The sequence below is a fragment of the Heptranchias perlo genome, chromosome 9, assembly GCF_035084215.1.
Source record: "Heptranchias perlo isolate sHepPer1 chromosome 9, sHepPer1.hap1, whole genome shotgun sequence".
Lineage (NCBI taxonomy): Eukaryota > Metazoa > Chordata > Chondrichthyes > Hexanchiformes > Hexanchidae > Heptranchias > Heptranchias perlo.
In genome coordinates, this window is record NC_090333.1 from 72011053 (window position 1) to 72028749 (window position 17697).

Sequence of the window (17697 nt, forward strand, 5' to 3'; positions counted from 1 at the left end):
TTGGGCTGATAAGTGGCGAATGTAACACCCTTATTTAAAAAGGGTAGTAGGCAGAAGGCTGGAAATTATGGACCAGTTAGCCTAATATCTGTGGTGGGTAAAATTTTGGAATCTATTATTAAGGAGACAGTGGCGGAACATTTGGATAAACATAATTTAATAGGACAAAGTCAGCATGGCTTTACGAAGGGGAAGTCATGTCTGACAAATTTGCTTGAGTTCTTTGAGGACATAATGTACAGGGTGGATAAAGGGGAACCAGTGGACGTAGTGTATTTAGACTTCCAGAAGGCATTCGACAAGGTGCCACATAAAAGATTATTGCTCAAGATAAAGAATCACTGGATTGGGGGTGATATTCTGGCATGGGTGGAGGATTGGTTATCTAACAGGAAGCAGAGAGTTGTGATAAATGGTTCATTCTCAGACTGGCAACCAGTAGCCAGTGGTGTTCCGCAGGGGTCGGTGCTGGGTCCCCAACTCTTTACAATCTATATCAACGATTTGGAGGAGGGGACCGAGTGTAACGTATCAAAGTTTGCAGATGATACAAAGATGGGAGGGAAAGTAGAGAGTGAGGCGGACATAAAAAACCTACAAGGGGATATAGACAGGCTGGGTGAGTGGGCGGAGATTTGGCAGATGCAATACAATATTGGAAAATGTGAGGTTATGCACTTTGGCAGGAAAAATCAGAGAGCAAGTTATTATCTTAAAGGCGAGAAACTGGAAAGTACTGCAGTACAAAGGGATCTGGGGGTCCCAGTGCAAGAAAATCAAAAAGTTAGTATGCAGGTGCAGCAGGTGATCAAGAAGGCCAACGGAATGTTGGCTTTTATTGCTCGGGGGATAGAATATAAAAACAGGGAGGTATTGCTGCAGTTATATAAGGTATTGGTGAGACCGCACCTGGAATACTGCATACAGTTTTGGTCTCCATACTTAAGAAAATACATACTTGCTCTCGAGGCAGTACAAAGAAGGTTCACTCGGTTAATCCCGGGGATGAGGGGGCGGACATATGAGGAGAGGTTGAGTAGATTGGGACTCTACTCATTGGAGTTCAGAAGAATGAGAGGCAATCTTATTGAAACATATAAAGATTGTGAAGGGGCTTGATCGGGTGGATGCGGTAAGGATGTTCCCAAGGATGGGTGAAACTAGAACTAGGGGGCATAATCTTAGAATCAGGGGCTGCTCCTTCAGAACTGAGATGAGGAGAAACTTCTTCACTCAGAGGGAGGTAGGTCTGTTGAATTTGCTGCCCCAGGAAGCTGTGGAAGCTACATCATTAAATAAATTTAAAACCAAAATCGACAGTTTCCTAGAAGTAAAGGGAATTAGGGGTTACGGGGAGCGGGCAGGAAATTGGACATGAATTTAGATTTGAGGTTAGGATCAGATCAGCCATGATCTTATTGAATGGCGGAGCAGGCTCAAGGGGCCGATTGGCCTACTCCTGTTCCTATTTCTTACGTTCTTATTATGTAACATTCGCGCCAGATAAGTGCCAGGCAATGACCATCTCCAACAAGAGAGAGTCTGACCACCTCCCCTTGACATTCAACGGCATTACCATCGCTGAATCCCCCACTATCAACATCCTGGGGGTCACCATTGACCAGAAACTTAACTGGACCAGCCATATAAATACTGTGGCTACGAGAGCAGGTCAGAGGCTGGGTATTCTGCGGCGAGTGACTCACCTCCTGACTCCCCAAAGCCTATCCACCATCTACAAGGCACAAGTCAGGAGTGTGATGGAATACTCTCCACTTGCTTGGATGAGTGCAGCTCCAACAACACTCAAGAAGCTCGACACCATCCAAGATAAAGCAGCCCGCTTGATTGGCACCCCATCCACCACCCTAAACATTCACTCCCTTCACCACCGGCGCACTGTGGCTGCAGTGTGTACCATCCACAGGATGCACTGCAGCAACTTGCCAAGGCTTCTTCAACAGCACCTCCCAAACCCGCGACCTCTACCATCTAGAAGGACAAGAGCAGCAGACACATGGGAACAACACCACCTGCACGTTCCCCTCCAAGTCACACACCATCCCGACTTGGAAATATATCGCCGTTCCTTCATTGTCGCTGGGTCAAAATCCTGAAACTCCCTTCCTAACAGCACTGTGGGAGAACCGTCACCACACGGACTGCAGCGGTTCAAGAAGGCGGCTCACCACCACCTTCTCGAGGGCAATTAGGGATGGGCAATAAATGCTGGCCTCGCCAGCGACGCCCACATCCCATGAACGAATAAAAAAAATATGAGTATCAGGCAGGAAAGTGGAGTTGAGGTTGAAGATCAGCCATGATCCGACTGAATGGCGGAACAGGCTCGAGGGGCCAAATGGCCTACTCCTACTCCTATTTTGTATGTTCTTATTATCAAACACAGTTTGACACCAAGCCACATAAAGAGATATTAGGACAGGTGCCCAAAAGCTTGGTCAAAGAGATAAGTTTTAAATAGCGGCTTAAAGTAGGAGAGAGAGGTAGAGAGGCGGAGAGGTTTAGGGAGGGAAATCTAGTGTTCAGGGCCTAGGCAGCTGAAGGCACGGCTGCCAATGGTGGAGCAATTAAAATCAAGGATGCGCAAGAGGCCAGTATTGTAGGAGCGCAGAGATGTCGGAGGGCTGTGGGGCTGGAGGAGTTTGCAGAGATAGGGATGGGCGAGGTCATGGCGAGATTTGAACAGGAGGATGAGAATTTTAAAATTGAGGCGTTGCCGGGCCGGGAGCCAATGTCGGTCAGCGAGCAAACAGGTGATGGGTGAACAGGATTTGGTGTGAATTAGAATACTGGCAGCGAAGTTTTGGATGAGCTTAGGGAGGGTAGAAGATGGGAGGCCAGGCAAGCATTGGAATAATCAAGTCTGGAGGTAACAAAGGAATGGATGAGGGTTTCAGCAAATTTGGCAGGGCTAGCTCACTTGTCGTTCAGTTGGATGGAAGGTTGGGGGGGATAGAATTCCTGCCTACCCTTTAATCTGTCAGATTTTCAGTGCATCAGAAAGTCCAGCCTGGAATCTTCAAAATGGATGATGAGAGAAATTAAAATGAAGGAAAGTTAAAAAAGACATCCTGTACAAAGCCGGCAGGGAAAAGTAAAGGGGTATAATAAAATGTGACACATGTTCAAAAAGGTATTAGGGGAGGCTTGTAACCAGGAGCGTTTAGCACAATAATGAACTTTTCTTAGTCTAACCTAATAAATGAGTGGTTAGGGAGGACATCAGATCATTCAAAGATAAAGGCGGTGGAATAATTGAGAATTAAGGCAAAACAGTAGAATTACTTAGTTATTCCTTTCTGGAAATGTTCACTTGGGAAGAAAATCCAATTATTGTAATCCATGGAGTATCCTAAGAATATTTTGAAAGCAGTGAGGATGGTGCTCTTGATAAATGAAGAGGAAGATTAAAATTGCCTGGACCAGACACTGAAGGAGGCGATGGAGGGCACCAGTGAGAGTAACGAAAGGCTTGTTGAGAAGTTCTCCAGAGTTGAAGCAAGCAATTGTAGCATCTACATCTAAAAAAGGGACGAGTGTAACCCAGGCAAGTGCAGGACCATTGGCGTGACATCAAAAATAGTGAAAAGCATCCTGCAAATATAGAGTCATAGCTTAGCAAGTAACTGTTGGCAGGCAGTCAGGAGAGGAAAGTCCCACTAGACAAATCCCAATACCTTCGAGGATGTTAGAAATGAAGTAGATAGTGGAAATCCCTTTGGTATAATTCCATATGAAAGGTTCTTAATAAAACTAAAAGCCAAAGGAATCCGACCTAGAATGTAGGACTGGATTATGGTCATGGGTCAGTGTCAGACTGGGGGAGGAGCTGAGTGGAGGGTCACTGGGGTCAGTGTCAGACTGGGGGAGGAGCTAAGTGGAGGGTCACTGGGGTCAGTGTCAGACTGGGGGAGGAGCTGAGTGGAGGGTCACTGGGGTCAGTGTCAGACTGGAGGAGGAGCTGAGTGGAGGGTCACTGGGGTCAGTGTCAGACTGGGGGAGGAGCTGGATGGAGGGTCACTGGGGTCAGTGTCAGACTGGGGGAGGAGCTGAGTGGAGGGTCACTGGGGTCAGTGTCAGACTGGGGGAGGAGCTGAGTGGAGGGTCACTGGGGTCAGTGTCAGACTGGGGGAGGAGCTAAGTGGAGGGTCACTGGGGTCACTGTCAGACTGGGGGAGGAGCTAAGTGGAGGGTCACTGGGGTCAGTGTCAGACTGGGGGAGGAGCTGAGTGGAGGGTCACTGGGGTCACTGTCAGACTGGGGGAGGAGCTAAGTGGAGGTTCACTGGGGTCAGTGTCAGACTGGGGGAGGAGCTAAGTGGAGGGTCACTGGGGTCAGTGTCAGACTGGGGGAGGAGCTAAGTGGAGGGTCACTGGGGTCAGTGTCAGACTGGGGGAGGAGCTAAGTGGAGGGTCACTGGGGTCAGTGTCAGACTGGGGGAGGAGCTAAGTGGAGGGTCACTGGGGTCACTGTCAGACTGGGGGAGGAGCTGGATGGAGGGTCACTGGGGTCAGTGTCAGACTGGGGGAGGAGCTGGATGGAGGGTCACTGGGGTCAGTGTCAGACTGGGGGAGGAGCTAAGTGGAGGGTCACTGGGGTCAGTGTCAGACTGGGTGCTGGGCTGCCTGAGCTGGAGTATTAGATAAACCCGATGTTCCTTATAGTTTTTTTTTATTTGTTCATGGGACGTGGGCGACGCTTGCAAGGCCAGTATTTATTGCCCATCCCTAATTGCCCTTGAGAAGGTGGTGGTGAGCCGCCTTCTTGAACCGCTGCAGTCCGTGTGGTGACGGTTCTCCCACAGTGCTGTGAGGAAGGGAGTTCCAGGATTTTGACCCAGCGACGATGAAGGAACGACGATATATTTCCAAGTCGGGATGGTGTGTGACTTGGAGGGGAACGTGCAGGTGGTACCTACTGCTCCTGTCCTTCTAGGTGGTAGAGGTCACGGGTTTGGGAGGTGCTGTCGAAGAAGCCTTGGCGAGTTGCTGCAGTGCATCCTGTGGATGGTACTCACTGCAGCCACAGTGGTGAAGGGAGTGAATGTTTAGGGTGGTGGATGGGGTGACAATCAAGCGGTCTGCTTTGTCCTGGATGGTGTCGAGCTTCTCGAGTGTTGTTGGAGCTGCACTCATCCAGGCAAGTGCAGAGTATTCCATCACACTCCTGACTTGTGCCTTGTAAATGGTGGAAAGGCTTTGGGGAGTCAGGAGGTGAGTCACTTGCCGCAGAATACCCAGCCTCTGACCTACTCTTGTAGCCACAGTATTTGTATGGCTGGTCCAGTTCAGTTTCTGGTCAATGGTGACCCCCAGGATGTTGATAGTGGGGGATTCGGCGATGGTAATGCCATTGAATGTCAAGGGGAGGCGGTTAGACTCTCTCTTGTTGGAGATGGTCATTGCCTGGCACTTGTCTGGCACGAATGTTACTTGCCACTTATCAGCCCAAGCCTGGATGTTGACCAGGTCTTGCTGCATGCGGGCTCGGACTGCTTCATTATTTGAGGGGTTGCGAATGGAACTGAACACTGTGCAATCATCAGCGAACATCCCCATTTTGGACCTTATGATGGAGGGAAGATCATTGATGAAGCAGCTGAAGATGGTTGGGCCTAGGACACTGCCTTGAAGAACTCCTGCAGCAATGCCCTGGGGCTGAGATGATTGGCCTCCAACAACCTCTACCATATTCCTTTGTGCTAGGTATGACTCCAGCCACTGAAGAGTTTTCCCCCTGATTCCCATTGACTTCAATTTTACTCGGACTCCTTGGTGCCACACTCGGTCAAATGCTGCCTTGATGTCAAGGGCAGTCACTCTCACCTCACCTCTGGAATTCAGCTCTTTTGTCCATGTTTGGACCAAGGCTGTAATGAGGTCTGGAGCCGAGTGGTCCTGGCGGAACCCAAACTGAGCATCGGTGAGCAGGTTACTGGTGAGTAAGTGCCGCTTGATAGCACTGTCGACGACACCTTCCATCACTTTGCTGATGATTGAGAGTAGACTGATGGGGCGGTAATTGGCTGGATTGGATTTGTCCTGCTTTTTGTGGACAGGACATACCTGGGCAATTTTCCACATTGTTGGGTAGATGCCAGTGTTGTAGCTGTACTGGAACAACTTGGCTGGAGGCGCAGCTAGTTCTGGAGCACAAGTCTTCAGCCAGGATGTTGTCGGGGCCCATAGCCTTTGCTGTATCCAATGCACTCAGCCATCTCCTGATATCACGTGGAGTGAATCGAATTGGCTGAAGACTGACTTCTGTGATGGTGGGGATATCAGGAGGAAGCCGAAATGGATCATCCACTCGGCACTTCTGGCTGAAGATGGTTGCAAACGCTTCAGTCTTGTCATCTCATCCTGGACTTTTTCTTGTGCTCTGCTATTTTTCCATGCATAATTACATTATCTTATTCGCTCCTCCTTCAATTTAGCTTAATATCATAAGGATAGAGTTAGTTTCATACATCCCTCATACAATTCCAGTTGGGTTCAATCCTCTTTCCACACACACACACACACACACACAGTCCTCAGGAGAGTTTTGACTGATCCGTCCTCACACGTTCCTCAGCCAGGTTAGCAGGGTTAGGTGCTTTTCCACAAAGGCCGAGCGAAATCCCTCACCGTCCTTTGCAAACTTCGCAAGTACATGAGACCCGGTAATTGTTATTTTATTTCGCCCTGGATAAAATCTCTAGTGAGAAAGAACTCAAAGAAAATGCAGTTCTACATTTTCAAGAGATGGTATCTATTGAGACAACCGGAAATATCACGCAGTGGGTCAGGAAGCTCATGTTCTTGCCTGCAAGCAAAATGCACCATGGGACGGATCATAGGCAGCCTTTTCACTTCCAGCTGGGAGATTTAAAGAGGGCATGTGGTCATATATCACAATCAATGGGAACAGAAGGCTGGCTCCAGGAATCAGTGCAAACAAAATGAATTATTCATCAGTAAGCAGAGTGCTTCTACAGAAAATGATGGTTTTTTTTTAACTGCCACTCAGTAATTAGTCTGACTTTAATTATCACTGTACAGCCCAGTAATCAGTCAATAGGGAGTATACTCACTGTACTACCCAATAGTGAATAGGTAGGGAATGTTTCCATGGAATACTAGCACTTACTGTATTACTGACTGATCTGTGACGACAGACAAGGAATACCAACTGCATCGCTCAATTAGTGAACAATCAGTCTCTCGATACAACCTTTCCTTACAAGCACCTGCTTGGAGTGACGTGGGATTAGCAGACCCGGCTTCTGTTGCTGGTCTGGTAGGAGATCTGTGCCAATGTGCCACTGGCACAGATTTCCCTTCACGACGGCTCCACATTACTTTTTGCGAGCGACGCCTTCAACGGTGTCCGAAACGCAGGGCTAACTTTTAATATCAGCAGAGTGTTGACCAGAGAGCCGAGTTCAAAATGACCTTGGACCTGCTGGGAACGCGCTGAGCCGAGAGCTGTTGCGATGCAGCAGACGGGAAACTGGGCTGGTGTCAGACTGCCTCATCGAGGTGGCCTCATTCCGCCTGTTTTAAATTCAGTTCACAAGCATTTTTGCATTGATGCGAGGCCAGAGCGCTCTGTGGTGGTGCAAAGCGATGCAGTCGCAGGCCTCTGTTACTGTCCCACTCAATCATCAGTCAATGTGAAATGAGGTTCGGAGGTGGCGACTGGTGACATCTTTAATGCTACAGTGATTGTTCTGACCCAGGGCCGGAAATCTGTGGCAAAACAAGTTACCACATTCTGCGTCTGATCAAGATGACTATCTCTGACACAACCTTCATACACCACTCAAGGCATCTCTTCAATCTCTGCTTCTCACCTTCAAGTTGAGCACTGAGGGCAGGCAGCCGTGGACATTGTATGTTGACAATGGCTGCCAGGAAATGAGAACTCACCAACTGTGCCAACTCTGTCACTGTTTTCACATGTTCTCCGCTCCTCTCCTGGAGATGCGGGGGGGTAGAGTTTCCGCTTTGGGCGCAACCAGTAAATTGGGTGCCAATTAAGCTCAAAATTGCACTGGTTAGGTTACAGTTCAAGATTCCGCTAAAAAGTATTTGCATAATCACGAATGTAAAATCTTCTATGAACCAGTGCAATCGGTCAGCGTAATAAAACGTGATCATTTATTTTTTCTTCTTTGCATTAATTGATGTATTTAAAAGTGGCAACGTGGTGCAGTTTTATCAACACAGCTGAAAATGGGTTTATCACAAAAAAGTCAGCATTTTTAATAAGTGTCTCGTCCTCCACTTGTGAGTAACCTGATTTTAAATCACTGAAAATGTCTTAAGAAATCTATACTGAACCATTCATTAGTTTCATTGGTGTACACTAGTCAGTTCCTGAGTAAATTAAATATTTTTTAAGATGTAAATATGTTTAAAACGTGCCTACGTGTGCCTGTGCGCCTAAGAAAACAAGCTTAATTTGAAGACCCTCCTCGAACGGCCGCAAACAGACATACTCGGCGGAAACTCGCCATCCTTGTTATTTCGATCGGGGGGCTTGGTGAGTTTTGTGGGTGGGGCCAGCTTCAGTGCAATTATTTTTGAAGCAGTGTTAAATATTGCGGAAACTCGATTTACACCTGACGTAACTTACGCTTGATTTTCCGCATTCTTTTGCATTTGTTCGAGCAGGCTACACGGATAAAACCAGCACAATCTAGCGGAAACTCTACCCCGCTGACTCTTGACTGGCAGATGGGTCCTCAGGAGTTAAGCCACCCTTTCGTATCTCACCCAAGTGACAATTCTTCGTAGGTGAGCAGAGGTGATGATTGTTGGAAGCCTGGTTGACCATAGGGGAGCATCCACTCATACTTGCCAGCACATGCCATTCGATTGCGATCGAGTGCGAGCACTGAGGCTTATTCTATCAACATCCTCCCCTCCATTTTCAACCCAAGTGAGATCAGCAAACTCCATACACACGGTGGGCCGAATGGCCTCCTTCTGTGCCGTAACTTTCTACGATGCCATGACCATGCATCAAACCTCATACATTCCTGGCCTCTATTGCTCAGTTCCACTTTAAGTCGTGGAATTACTGAGCAGGTGGGGGAGATCAAATTGTGCTTTTGATCATTTTCATTGACCGAATTGTAACTGATAGAGCAAATCCCATGATAATATCCCAACTGTAAGGAAACAGTTAATTCTTAACTTTTGCCTGTTAAGTAAGTTTCTGTTAGAAGGACAGTTTAAATTAAAAGGAATTCCAGTTAGCGAGCTTCAGCTGCTAAGTTACTCCACAGACACAGGCAAGCAGGGACAGTCTTTGCTGATAAGAGATTCAGCAAGGCAACAACTTTGTTAATTCGAGCCTTGAAAAGGCACCTGCCGTAGATTAAAACTGAAATCCAGCTAATTGTATGAGGTAATACTTTGATACACGCGGATTCTCACTTAGCCAGAAGGAAAAGTATAAAAAGAGGGATGTTCGAACAGATACTTCAGAATTCACCAAGGCTTGGCCAGCTGTTCCACTTGAGCTCGAAATCTGTGACGCAGTGAATTCTCCGGTAATTCCTTTTAGCATACATGTCTCAAGTATATGTGCAATTATTGTTAATAATATTTATCATTGTACCTGTCATTATTGGTAATAACAGTTATCATTGTATATTTGTCATTATTGGTAATAATTGTTATCACTGTATATGTGTAATTATTGGTAATAATAGTTATCATTGTATATGTGTGATTATTGGTAATAATAGTTATCATTGTATATGTGTGGTCATTGGAAATAATGGTTATCATTGTATATGTGTAATTGTTGGTAATAATGGTTATCATTGTATATGTGTGATTGTTGGTAATAATGGTTATCATTGTATATGTGTGATTGTTGGTAATAATGGTTATCATTGTATATGTGTGATTGTTGGTAATAATGGTTATCATTGTATATGTGTGATTGTTGGTAATAATGGTTATTATTGTATATGTGTGATTATTGGTAATAATGGTTATCGTTGTATATGTGTGATTATTGGTAATAATGGTTATTATTGTATATGTGTGATTATTGGTAATAATGGTTATCATTGTATGTGTGTGATTATTAGTAATAATAGTTCTCACTGTATGTGTGTGTGTTTATTGGTAATAATAGTTATCATTGTGTATGTGTAATTGTTGGTAATAATAATCATTACTTTTGTGTGATTGTTGGTAATAATAGTTATCATTGTATATGTGTGATTGTTGGTAATAATGGTTATCGTTGTACATGTGTGATTATTGGTAATAATGGATATCATTGTATGTGTGTGATTATTAGTAACAATAGTTCTCACTGTATGTGTGTGTGTTTGTTGGTAATAATAGTTATCACTATGTATGTGTAATTGTTGGTAATAATAATCATTACTTTTGTGTGATTGTTGGTAATAATAGTTATCATTGTATATGTGTAATTGTTGGTAATAATGGTTATCATTGTATATGTGTGATTATTGGTAATAATGATTATCATTGTATATGTGTGATTATTGGTAATAATGGTTATTGTTGTATATGTGTGATTGTTGGTTATAATGGTTATCATTGTATATGTGTGATTGTTGGTAATAATGATTATCATTGTATATGTGTAATTGTTGGTAATAATGGTTATCATTGTATGTGTGTGATTATTAGTAATAACAGTTCTCACTGTATGTGTGTGTGTTTATTGGTAATAATAGTTATCATTGTATATGTGTAATTGTTGGTAATAATAATCATTACTTTTGTGTGATTGTTGGTAATAATGGTTATCATTGTATATGTGCAATTGTTGGTAATAATGGTTATCATTGTATATGTGTGATTATTGGTAATAATAGTTATCATTATTTTTGTGTGATTGTTGGTAATAATGGTTATCATTGTATATGTGTGATTATTGGTAATAATGATTATCATTGTATATGTGTGATTGTTGGTAATAATGGTTATCGTTGTATATGTGTGATTATTGGTAATAATGGTTATCATTGTATATGTGTGATTGTTGGTAATAATGGTTATCATTGTATATGTGTGATTGTTGGTAATAATGGTTATCATTGTATATGTGTGATTGTTGGTAATAATGGTTATCATTGTATATGTGTGATTGTTGGTAATAATGATTATCATTGTATATGTGTAATTGTTGGTAATAATGGTTATCATTGTATGTGTGTGATTATTAGTAATAACAGTTCTCACTGTATGTGTGTGTGTTTATTGGTAATAATAGTTATCATTGTATATGTGTAATTGTTGGTAATAATAATCATTACTTTTGTGTGATTGTTGGTAATAATGGTTATCATTGTATATGTGCAATTGTTGGTAATAATGGTTATCATTGTATATGTGTGATTATTGGTAATAATAGTTATCATTATTTTTGTGTGATTGTTGGTAATAATGGTTATCATTGTATATGTGTGATTATTGGTAATAATGATTATCATTGTATATGTGTGATTGTTGGTAATAATGGTTATCGTTGTATATGTGTGATTATTGGTAATAATGGTTATCATTGTATATGTGTGATTGTTGGTAATAATGGTTATCATTGTATATGTGTGATTGTTGGTAATAATGGTTATCATTGTATATGTGTGATTGTTGGTAATAATGGTTATCATTGTATATGTGTGATTATTGTTAATAATGGTTATCATTGTATATGTGTGATTGTTGGTAATAATGGTTATCATTGTATATGTGTGATTATTGGTAATAATGGTTATCATTTTATATGTGTGATTATTGGTAACAATGGTTATCATTGTATATGTGTGATTATTGGTAATAATGGTTATCATTGTATATGTGTGATTATTGGTAATAATGGTTATCATTGTCATAGAGTCATAGAGTCATAGAGTTATACAGCACGGATAGAGGCCCTTCGGCCCATCGTGTCCGCTCCGGCCATCAGCCCTGTCTACTCTAATCCCATATTCCAGCAATATGTATATGTGTGATTGTTGGTAATAATGATTATTATTGTATATGTGTAATTGTTGGTAATAATGGTTATCATTGTATGTGTGTGATTATTAGTAATAACAGTTCTCACTGTATGTGTGTGTGTTTATTGGTAATAATAGTTATCATTGTATATGTGTAACTGTTGGTAATAATAATCATTACTTTTGTGTGATTGTTGGTAATAATGGTTATCATTGTATATGTGTGATTGTTGGTAATAATGGTTATCATTGTATATGTGTGATTGTTGGTAATGATGGTTATCATTGTATATGTGTGATTATTGTTAATAATGGTTATCATTGTATATTTAGTTCCTATGAAAGACAATAAATGCCTTTGAACCCTATTAGCTTGTAGAATAAATTATAACTTTATAAGTAAGAACATCCATTCCCTAACACCAACCAGACATTCCCAGCTGCCCAACCATATATCATACTGAAGTACCAACCCCTATCTCTCAGGTCTCAAAAGTGAGTCAAGAGTGGACACAAGAGTATTTTAGTTACTACATTTCACTATGCGTGAATATCCTGTACCTTTCTCTGGGGAGGACGAATTTCGGCTGTTTCTGGCATCGCTTACTTAGGCTGAAGAGCTTGCGGACGGTCTTTTGCGCCTTGCTGAAGAGCACCTTCAGGCTGGCCTCCAGCTGCTCATAGCGGTGCTGGAGGCTGAAGTCCATCGTCCACAGCTGCAGGATGGTCGAGGCGTTCAGGAAATACTCGGTCGGCAGCTTCTTCAGAAAAATCTTGAACTCATCTGTGCAAAGGAGCAGATGAAACATGCATTACACAAAGAGAAACAGTCCAAGTATTGGATGTCCACTCTGTGAAAGAATATGTAATGTGTGAATAAATATACAGGGGGGAGGGAGGAAAAGGTGGGGGAGAGAGAGATAGGGAGAAAGGGGAAAGGGGAGAAAGGGGGAGAGGAGAGAAAGGGGCAAGAGGGGAAGGGAGAGATTGGGATGGGAGAGAGGGGGAGGGGAGAAAGGGATAGAAAGGGAGAGCCAGGAAGGAGAGAAATTAATGTATGGCAATGAAGGTGAAAGGAAGGGGGAATGAAGACGATAGATGCTGGGAGCAGTGCTTTGGAGGGGATGGGGAAAGAGAGGAGGAACTGGGAGTGACATTTTAGGGCAGGGGAGGAAGGAGAGTGCCAGCATTAACTGAGAGGAAGGGAGAGCACTACCATGAACTGGGGGTGGGGGAGGAAATAAAGTGCAAGTTTAAACTAAGTGGGAAAAGAGTGCCTTCCTGAAATTAGGAGAGGGGGAAGAGAACCGGTGTGAACTGAAGTGCTGGTGGAAAATAGTTCCAGCTTTTATTGGGTGGTGGAAGAGGGAGAGTGCCAGCGAGAATGGGAAGAAGAACACAAGCTTGACCTGGGTTGGAGAGGGAGAAGAGTGCCCAGTTGAATTAAGGGGAATGATAAGAATGCCAGTATGAACTGGGAGGGTCGGAGTGAGAATCCCTACGTGGTCAGTTTTCAGTAAAATATTAAAATGTCTACGTGGCAAAGAAGCAGAATGCAAAATGGTTAGAAAGGGTTAATTAGTTAGTAACTGAGATTGGTACAGGTGGCCTGGCCTCCTGCTGGGCCATATGTTTGCGTCGTCAGCAGGTTTGCATGGTCTTATCAATGTAGAGTCTTTGATGTGATTCAAGGACTGGTCTGAATGTCTCCATGTTTATGGCAGATCAATATAGGTAACGAGCTTAGCCAAAGTTGAAAGACATTCCAGGTTGGGAGATAAGGAACAGAAGGAACAGGGAAGAACATTCCAAGTTGGAAGGTGAGGAAGTATCCCCTTTGATGTCTAACAGCAACATGGTCAGCACATGATTATCTATGATTGGCCGGAAATAATGTAACCTCGCATGGCAACCTGTGCCCGGCTTATGATTGGTGTTGACCCTCATTAAGTATGTTCCAACCCTATTGATTTGTATAAAAACGTGTGGATTTCTGTATGTTTTTGTTCTTGCTCTGCCAGCAGAGAGGGACTCTATCAGGAGTCCAAATCAATGCTGCAGACTAAGAACCCTGCTATTAAAGTTGTGATGAACTTTAAAATGTATTCGACTTCAGATTTTACTGAACCAGACTGAGGGGAAAGAATCCGGATCGTCAGGAGTACCTCGGTCTCTGTGAAAAGGTGGGGAGTTGAATGGGGTACAGTGTCTCTGTGAACTGGGCCTGGACGGAGTAGAGTGTTTTTGTGGTCTGGGGCAGAGCGGAGGGTTGGATGTGTGAATGACTGATAAGGTGAACTTTGAGCAAATAATGATCTCATTGATTTGTTGAAAATCCAAATGTCAGAGCTACCAATTGCGAAGTATAAATTGCTTAAAATTAACCAGAATGTATCATCCTTGATGTAAAAATTCAAAATTCTCAAAGGAGGAAGGGGATGAACACCCCTGGACCTCCCTAGAAATGTACCACCAAATTGGGCCTCCAACATTTGAACACCCCCATTGGATTTTCCTGTACTTACGTTTTCTTCATGCAATACAAGAGAAGTAATATTGGGTATAGTTAGTGCGGTACAAAACCCATTTAATTACTTGCTTTCAAATGTCATAGGCTTATAGTGAAGGGCATTCTCGAATTGTCAATTTTTGGGGTCTTGGTTTGAAGCTGTTGCTCAGCTTTTGTTAGTTTTCCTAGGTTGGCATGCTCAGGACTGGAGCACATAATATGGGCTGACATTCCAGTACAGTAATGAGGAAATTGCTGATTCAGGAAAATTGTAGTGATCCCATATCACAATTCAACGAACAGCAAGGAGTTCTACCAGTTTCCTGGCCAGAATTCCTCCTTCAACCAACATCACCAAAAAAAACCCCAGATTAACTGGTCATTCGTCTCACTGCTGTGCATGGGACCATGTTGTGTGCAAAATGACTGCCAAATTTGCCTAGTAATTTATTTATTGTCTGTGAAGTGGTTTGAGACGTTTCTGTGAGATCTGGTAGGGTGCTATGCAAGCGTGACTCTGATTTTTAAAGCTTCTGAAGCAGATAATAAGTTATTTAACTGGTAAAAATGTTGGGACGTTTGTTTTTCCACCTGTGGAGTCTGTCATTGCTTTACAAAATGGATCAGCGATACTAGAAAAAATCCCAATTTACCAACCAGACTGTACCGTTATATCGGAGGATCAGAAGGACATTTTTGGGACCGGAAAATGGCCCCAAATACAAAAGGGGGAAAGCGTGGCATCGTGGCATTATATGATAGAGATGGTCAATGCTGGTATCAACCACTAGAACAGGAACTGCAGAAAGTGAGAAAAAGTTACGCAGTTTTAAAGAAATTCGCAACTGTAAGGTTTGACTACTGCTTGAGAGTAGGAACAGGGGACATAAATGGACATGAGGGAATGGTTCTGCTGTTTTAAGATGTATGCAAATATAGCTGCACCAATAGAGAAATGATTGTAAGGATGTAGCATGTAATGTGGTAGAAGCAAAAAATAGCAGATTTATGCAAATTACATTTTATTCACCGACACAACAACAGTGATTACACATCAAAAATAAATGAATAGGCTGAAAAGTACTTTGGTGTATCCTGAGAACATGAAAGGCACTATATCAATGCAAATTCCTATTTTTAAAAAATTATATATATACATGCCATGATTGCAGAGAGAATGTATTGCAGGATGCAATTTCTAGGGACCAAATCACCCTGCCTCAATCCCCACTGCACAGAGAGAAAACTGACACAGAATCGGAGGGCACAGGGTGGAAGAAGTGGTAGGTGACACTGATGCTGAATGAGCAAACCTCTGTTTGAGAGGGTAAACATGAAAGGGCGGGCTCTATAGAAATGAAGGACAAAACAGAGTTCTTGGAATGTACTGCATTCTTCAGATATTCTGTCACATGATCATGTCCATACATATTGATTGAACCGAAGTGCATAACAGCACAAGTAGAACAACCATCCCCTTTCATTTATATAGCACCTTTATTGAAGGCACTTCACAAAGGTGTAAAAATAGACATCGAGCAGAAGTGGAAAGTTTGGAGAGGTAACCAAAGCATGGTGGAATAGGCATTTTGAGAAGGGAAGAGAGGGGGAGTGAGGCAGAAAGGCTTCAGGGAGTGAATTCCAGCTTGTACAGCACCCTACCAGATCTCACAGAAACATCTCAAACCACTTCACAGACAATAAATAAATTATTAGGCAAATCTGGCAGTCATTTTACACACAGCATGGTCCCGTGAACAGCAGTGAGATGAATGACCAGTTAATCTGGGGTTGAAGATCAGCCATGATCAGATTGAATGGCGCAGCAGACTCAAGGGGCCGTGTGGCCTACTCCTGCTTCTATTTCTTATGTTATGAGTAGGGCTGAGACCAGTGAAAGCTCTGCCACTGATGGAGTGGAAGGAGAGGAGGTCGCACAGGAAGTCAGAGTTAGAGGATCAAAGAGCTCAGGACAGGGGTAAGATGGAGGAGGTCACAGAGGTAGTGTGGAATAAGGCCATGGAAAGATTTGTAGGTGAGGTGAAGGATTTTGAAGTCAATGTGTTGTGGGATAGACAGCCAATTAAGCAAGCGAGGATTCCAGTGATGGGACCCAGTGCACGACAGTACAGTATCCATCGGGATAAATGTACTTATTTATTCTTACAGCATTAATTATTCACAAAGGAGGGATAACAAACTGTCTTCCAGCTAAAACTGAGAAGCACCTCCGACCAGAGTATTAATTATTACTACCTCACTTGAATCAGCCAGCAGGGCAGATTCACATTTTTCAGAGGAATCAGGGACTGATAATGAGGAGGAATCACAGCTGGAGACAACAAGCATTGGTGAGGAAGGGACAGATGACAAGGGGCCAGATGTTGCAGGATGGGAGGCACCCATGGCAGAATTGTATCGTATAACCTGGTACAAGTGACAGTGGATGCCACCGTAGATATGGTAAGTGAGCAAGGGACAGACTGGGTAATGGCAAGTGGCAATGCCACAAGTGTGGCTGACACACGTTGGGTTTGTTCAGTGCTGGGATCCAGACAAAGGATGATGCGTGATTTTTTTTATTCGTTCATAGGATGTTGGGCGTCGCTGGCATGGCCAGCATTTATTGCCCATCCCTAATTGCCCTTGAGAAGGTGGTGGTGAGCTGCCTTCTTGAACCGCTGCAGTCCGTGTGGTGAAGGTTCTCCAACAGTGCTGTTAGGAAGGGAGTTCCAGGATTTTGACCCAGCGACAATGAAGGAACGGCGATATATTTCCAAGTCAGGATGGTGTGTGACTTGGGGGGCGAACATGCAGGTGGTGTTGTTCCCATGTGTCTGCTGCTCTTGTCCTTCTAGATGGTAGGGTTTCAGGTTTGGGAGGTGCTGTCGAAGAAGCCTTGGCGAGTTGCTGCAGTACATCCTGTGGATGGTATTCACTGCAGCCACAGTGCGCCGGTGGTGAAGGGAGTGAATGATTAGGCTGGTGGATGGGGTGCCAATCAAGTGGGCTGCTTTGTCCTGGATGGTGTTGAGCTTCTTGAGTGTTGTTGGAGCTGCACTCATCCAGGCAAGTGCAGAGTATTCCATCACACTCCTGACTTGTGCCTTGTAGATGGTGGAAAGGCTTTGGGGAGTCGGGAGGTGAGTCACTCGCCGCAGAATACCCAGCCTCTGACCTGCTC

General features: G+C 43.6%; 1 protein-coding gene across 1 annotated transcript in view; it reads right to left on the minus strand.

Moving 5' to 3' along the window:
- LOC137325067 (BMP/retinoic acid-inducible neural-specific protein 3-like) overlaps positions 1 to 17697 on the minus strand; it is a 176623-nt gene that overhangs the window by 19290 nt on the left and 139636 nt on the right. The window contains exon 6 of the mRNA XM_067989762.1: positions 12566 to 12788. Within this exon, the coding sequence (XP_067845863.1) occupies positions 12566 to 12788 (223 nt within the window). The remainder of the gene's footprint in view (positions 1 to 12565; positions 12789 to 17697) is intronic.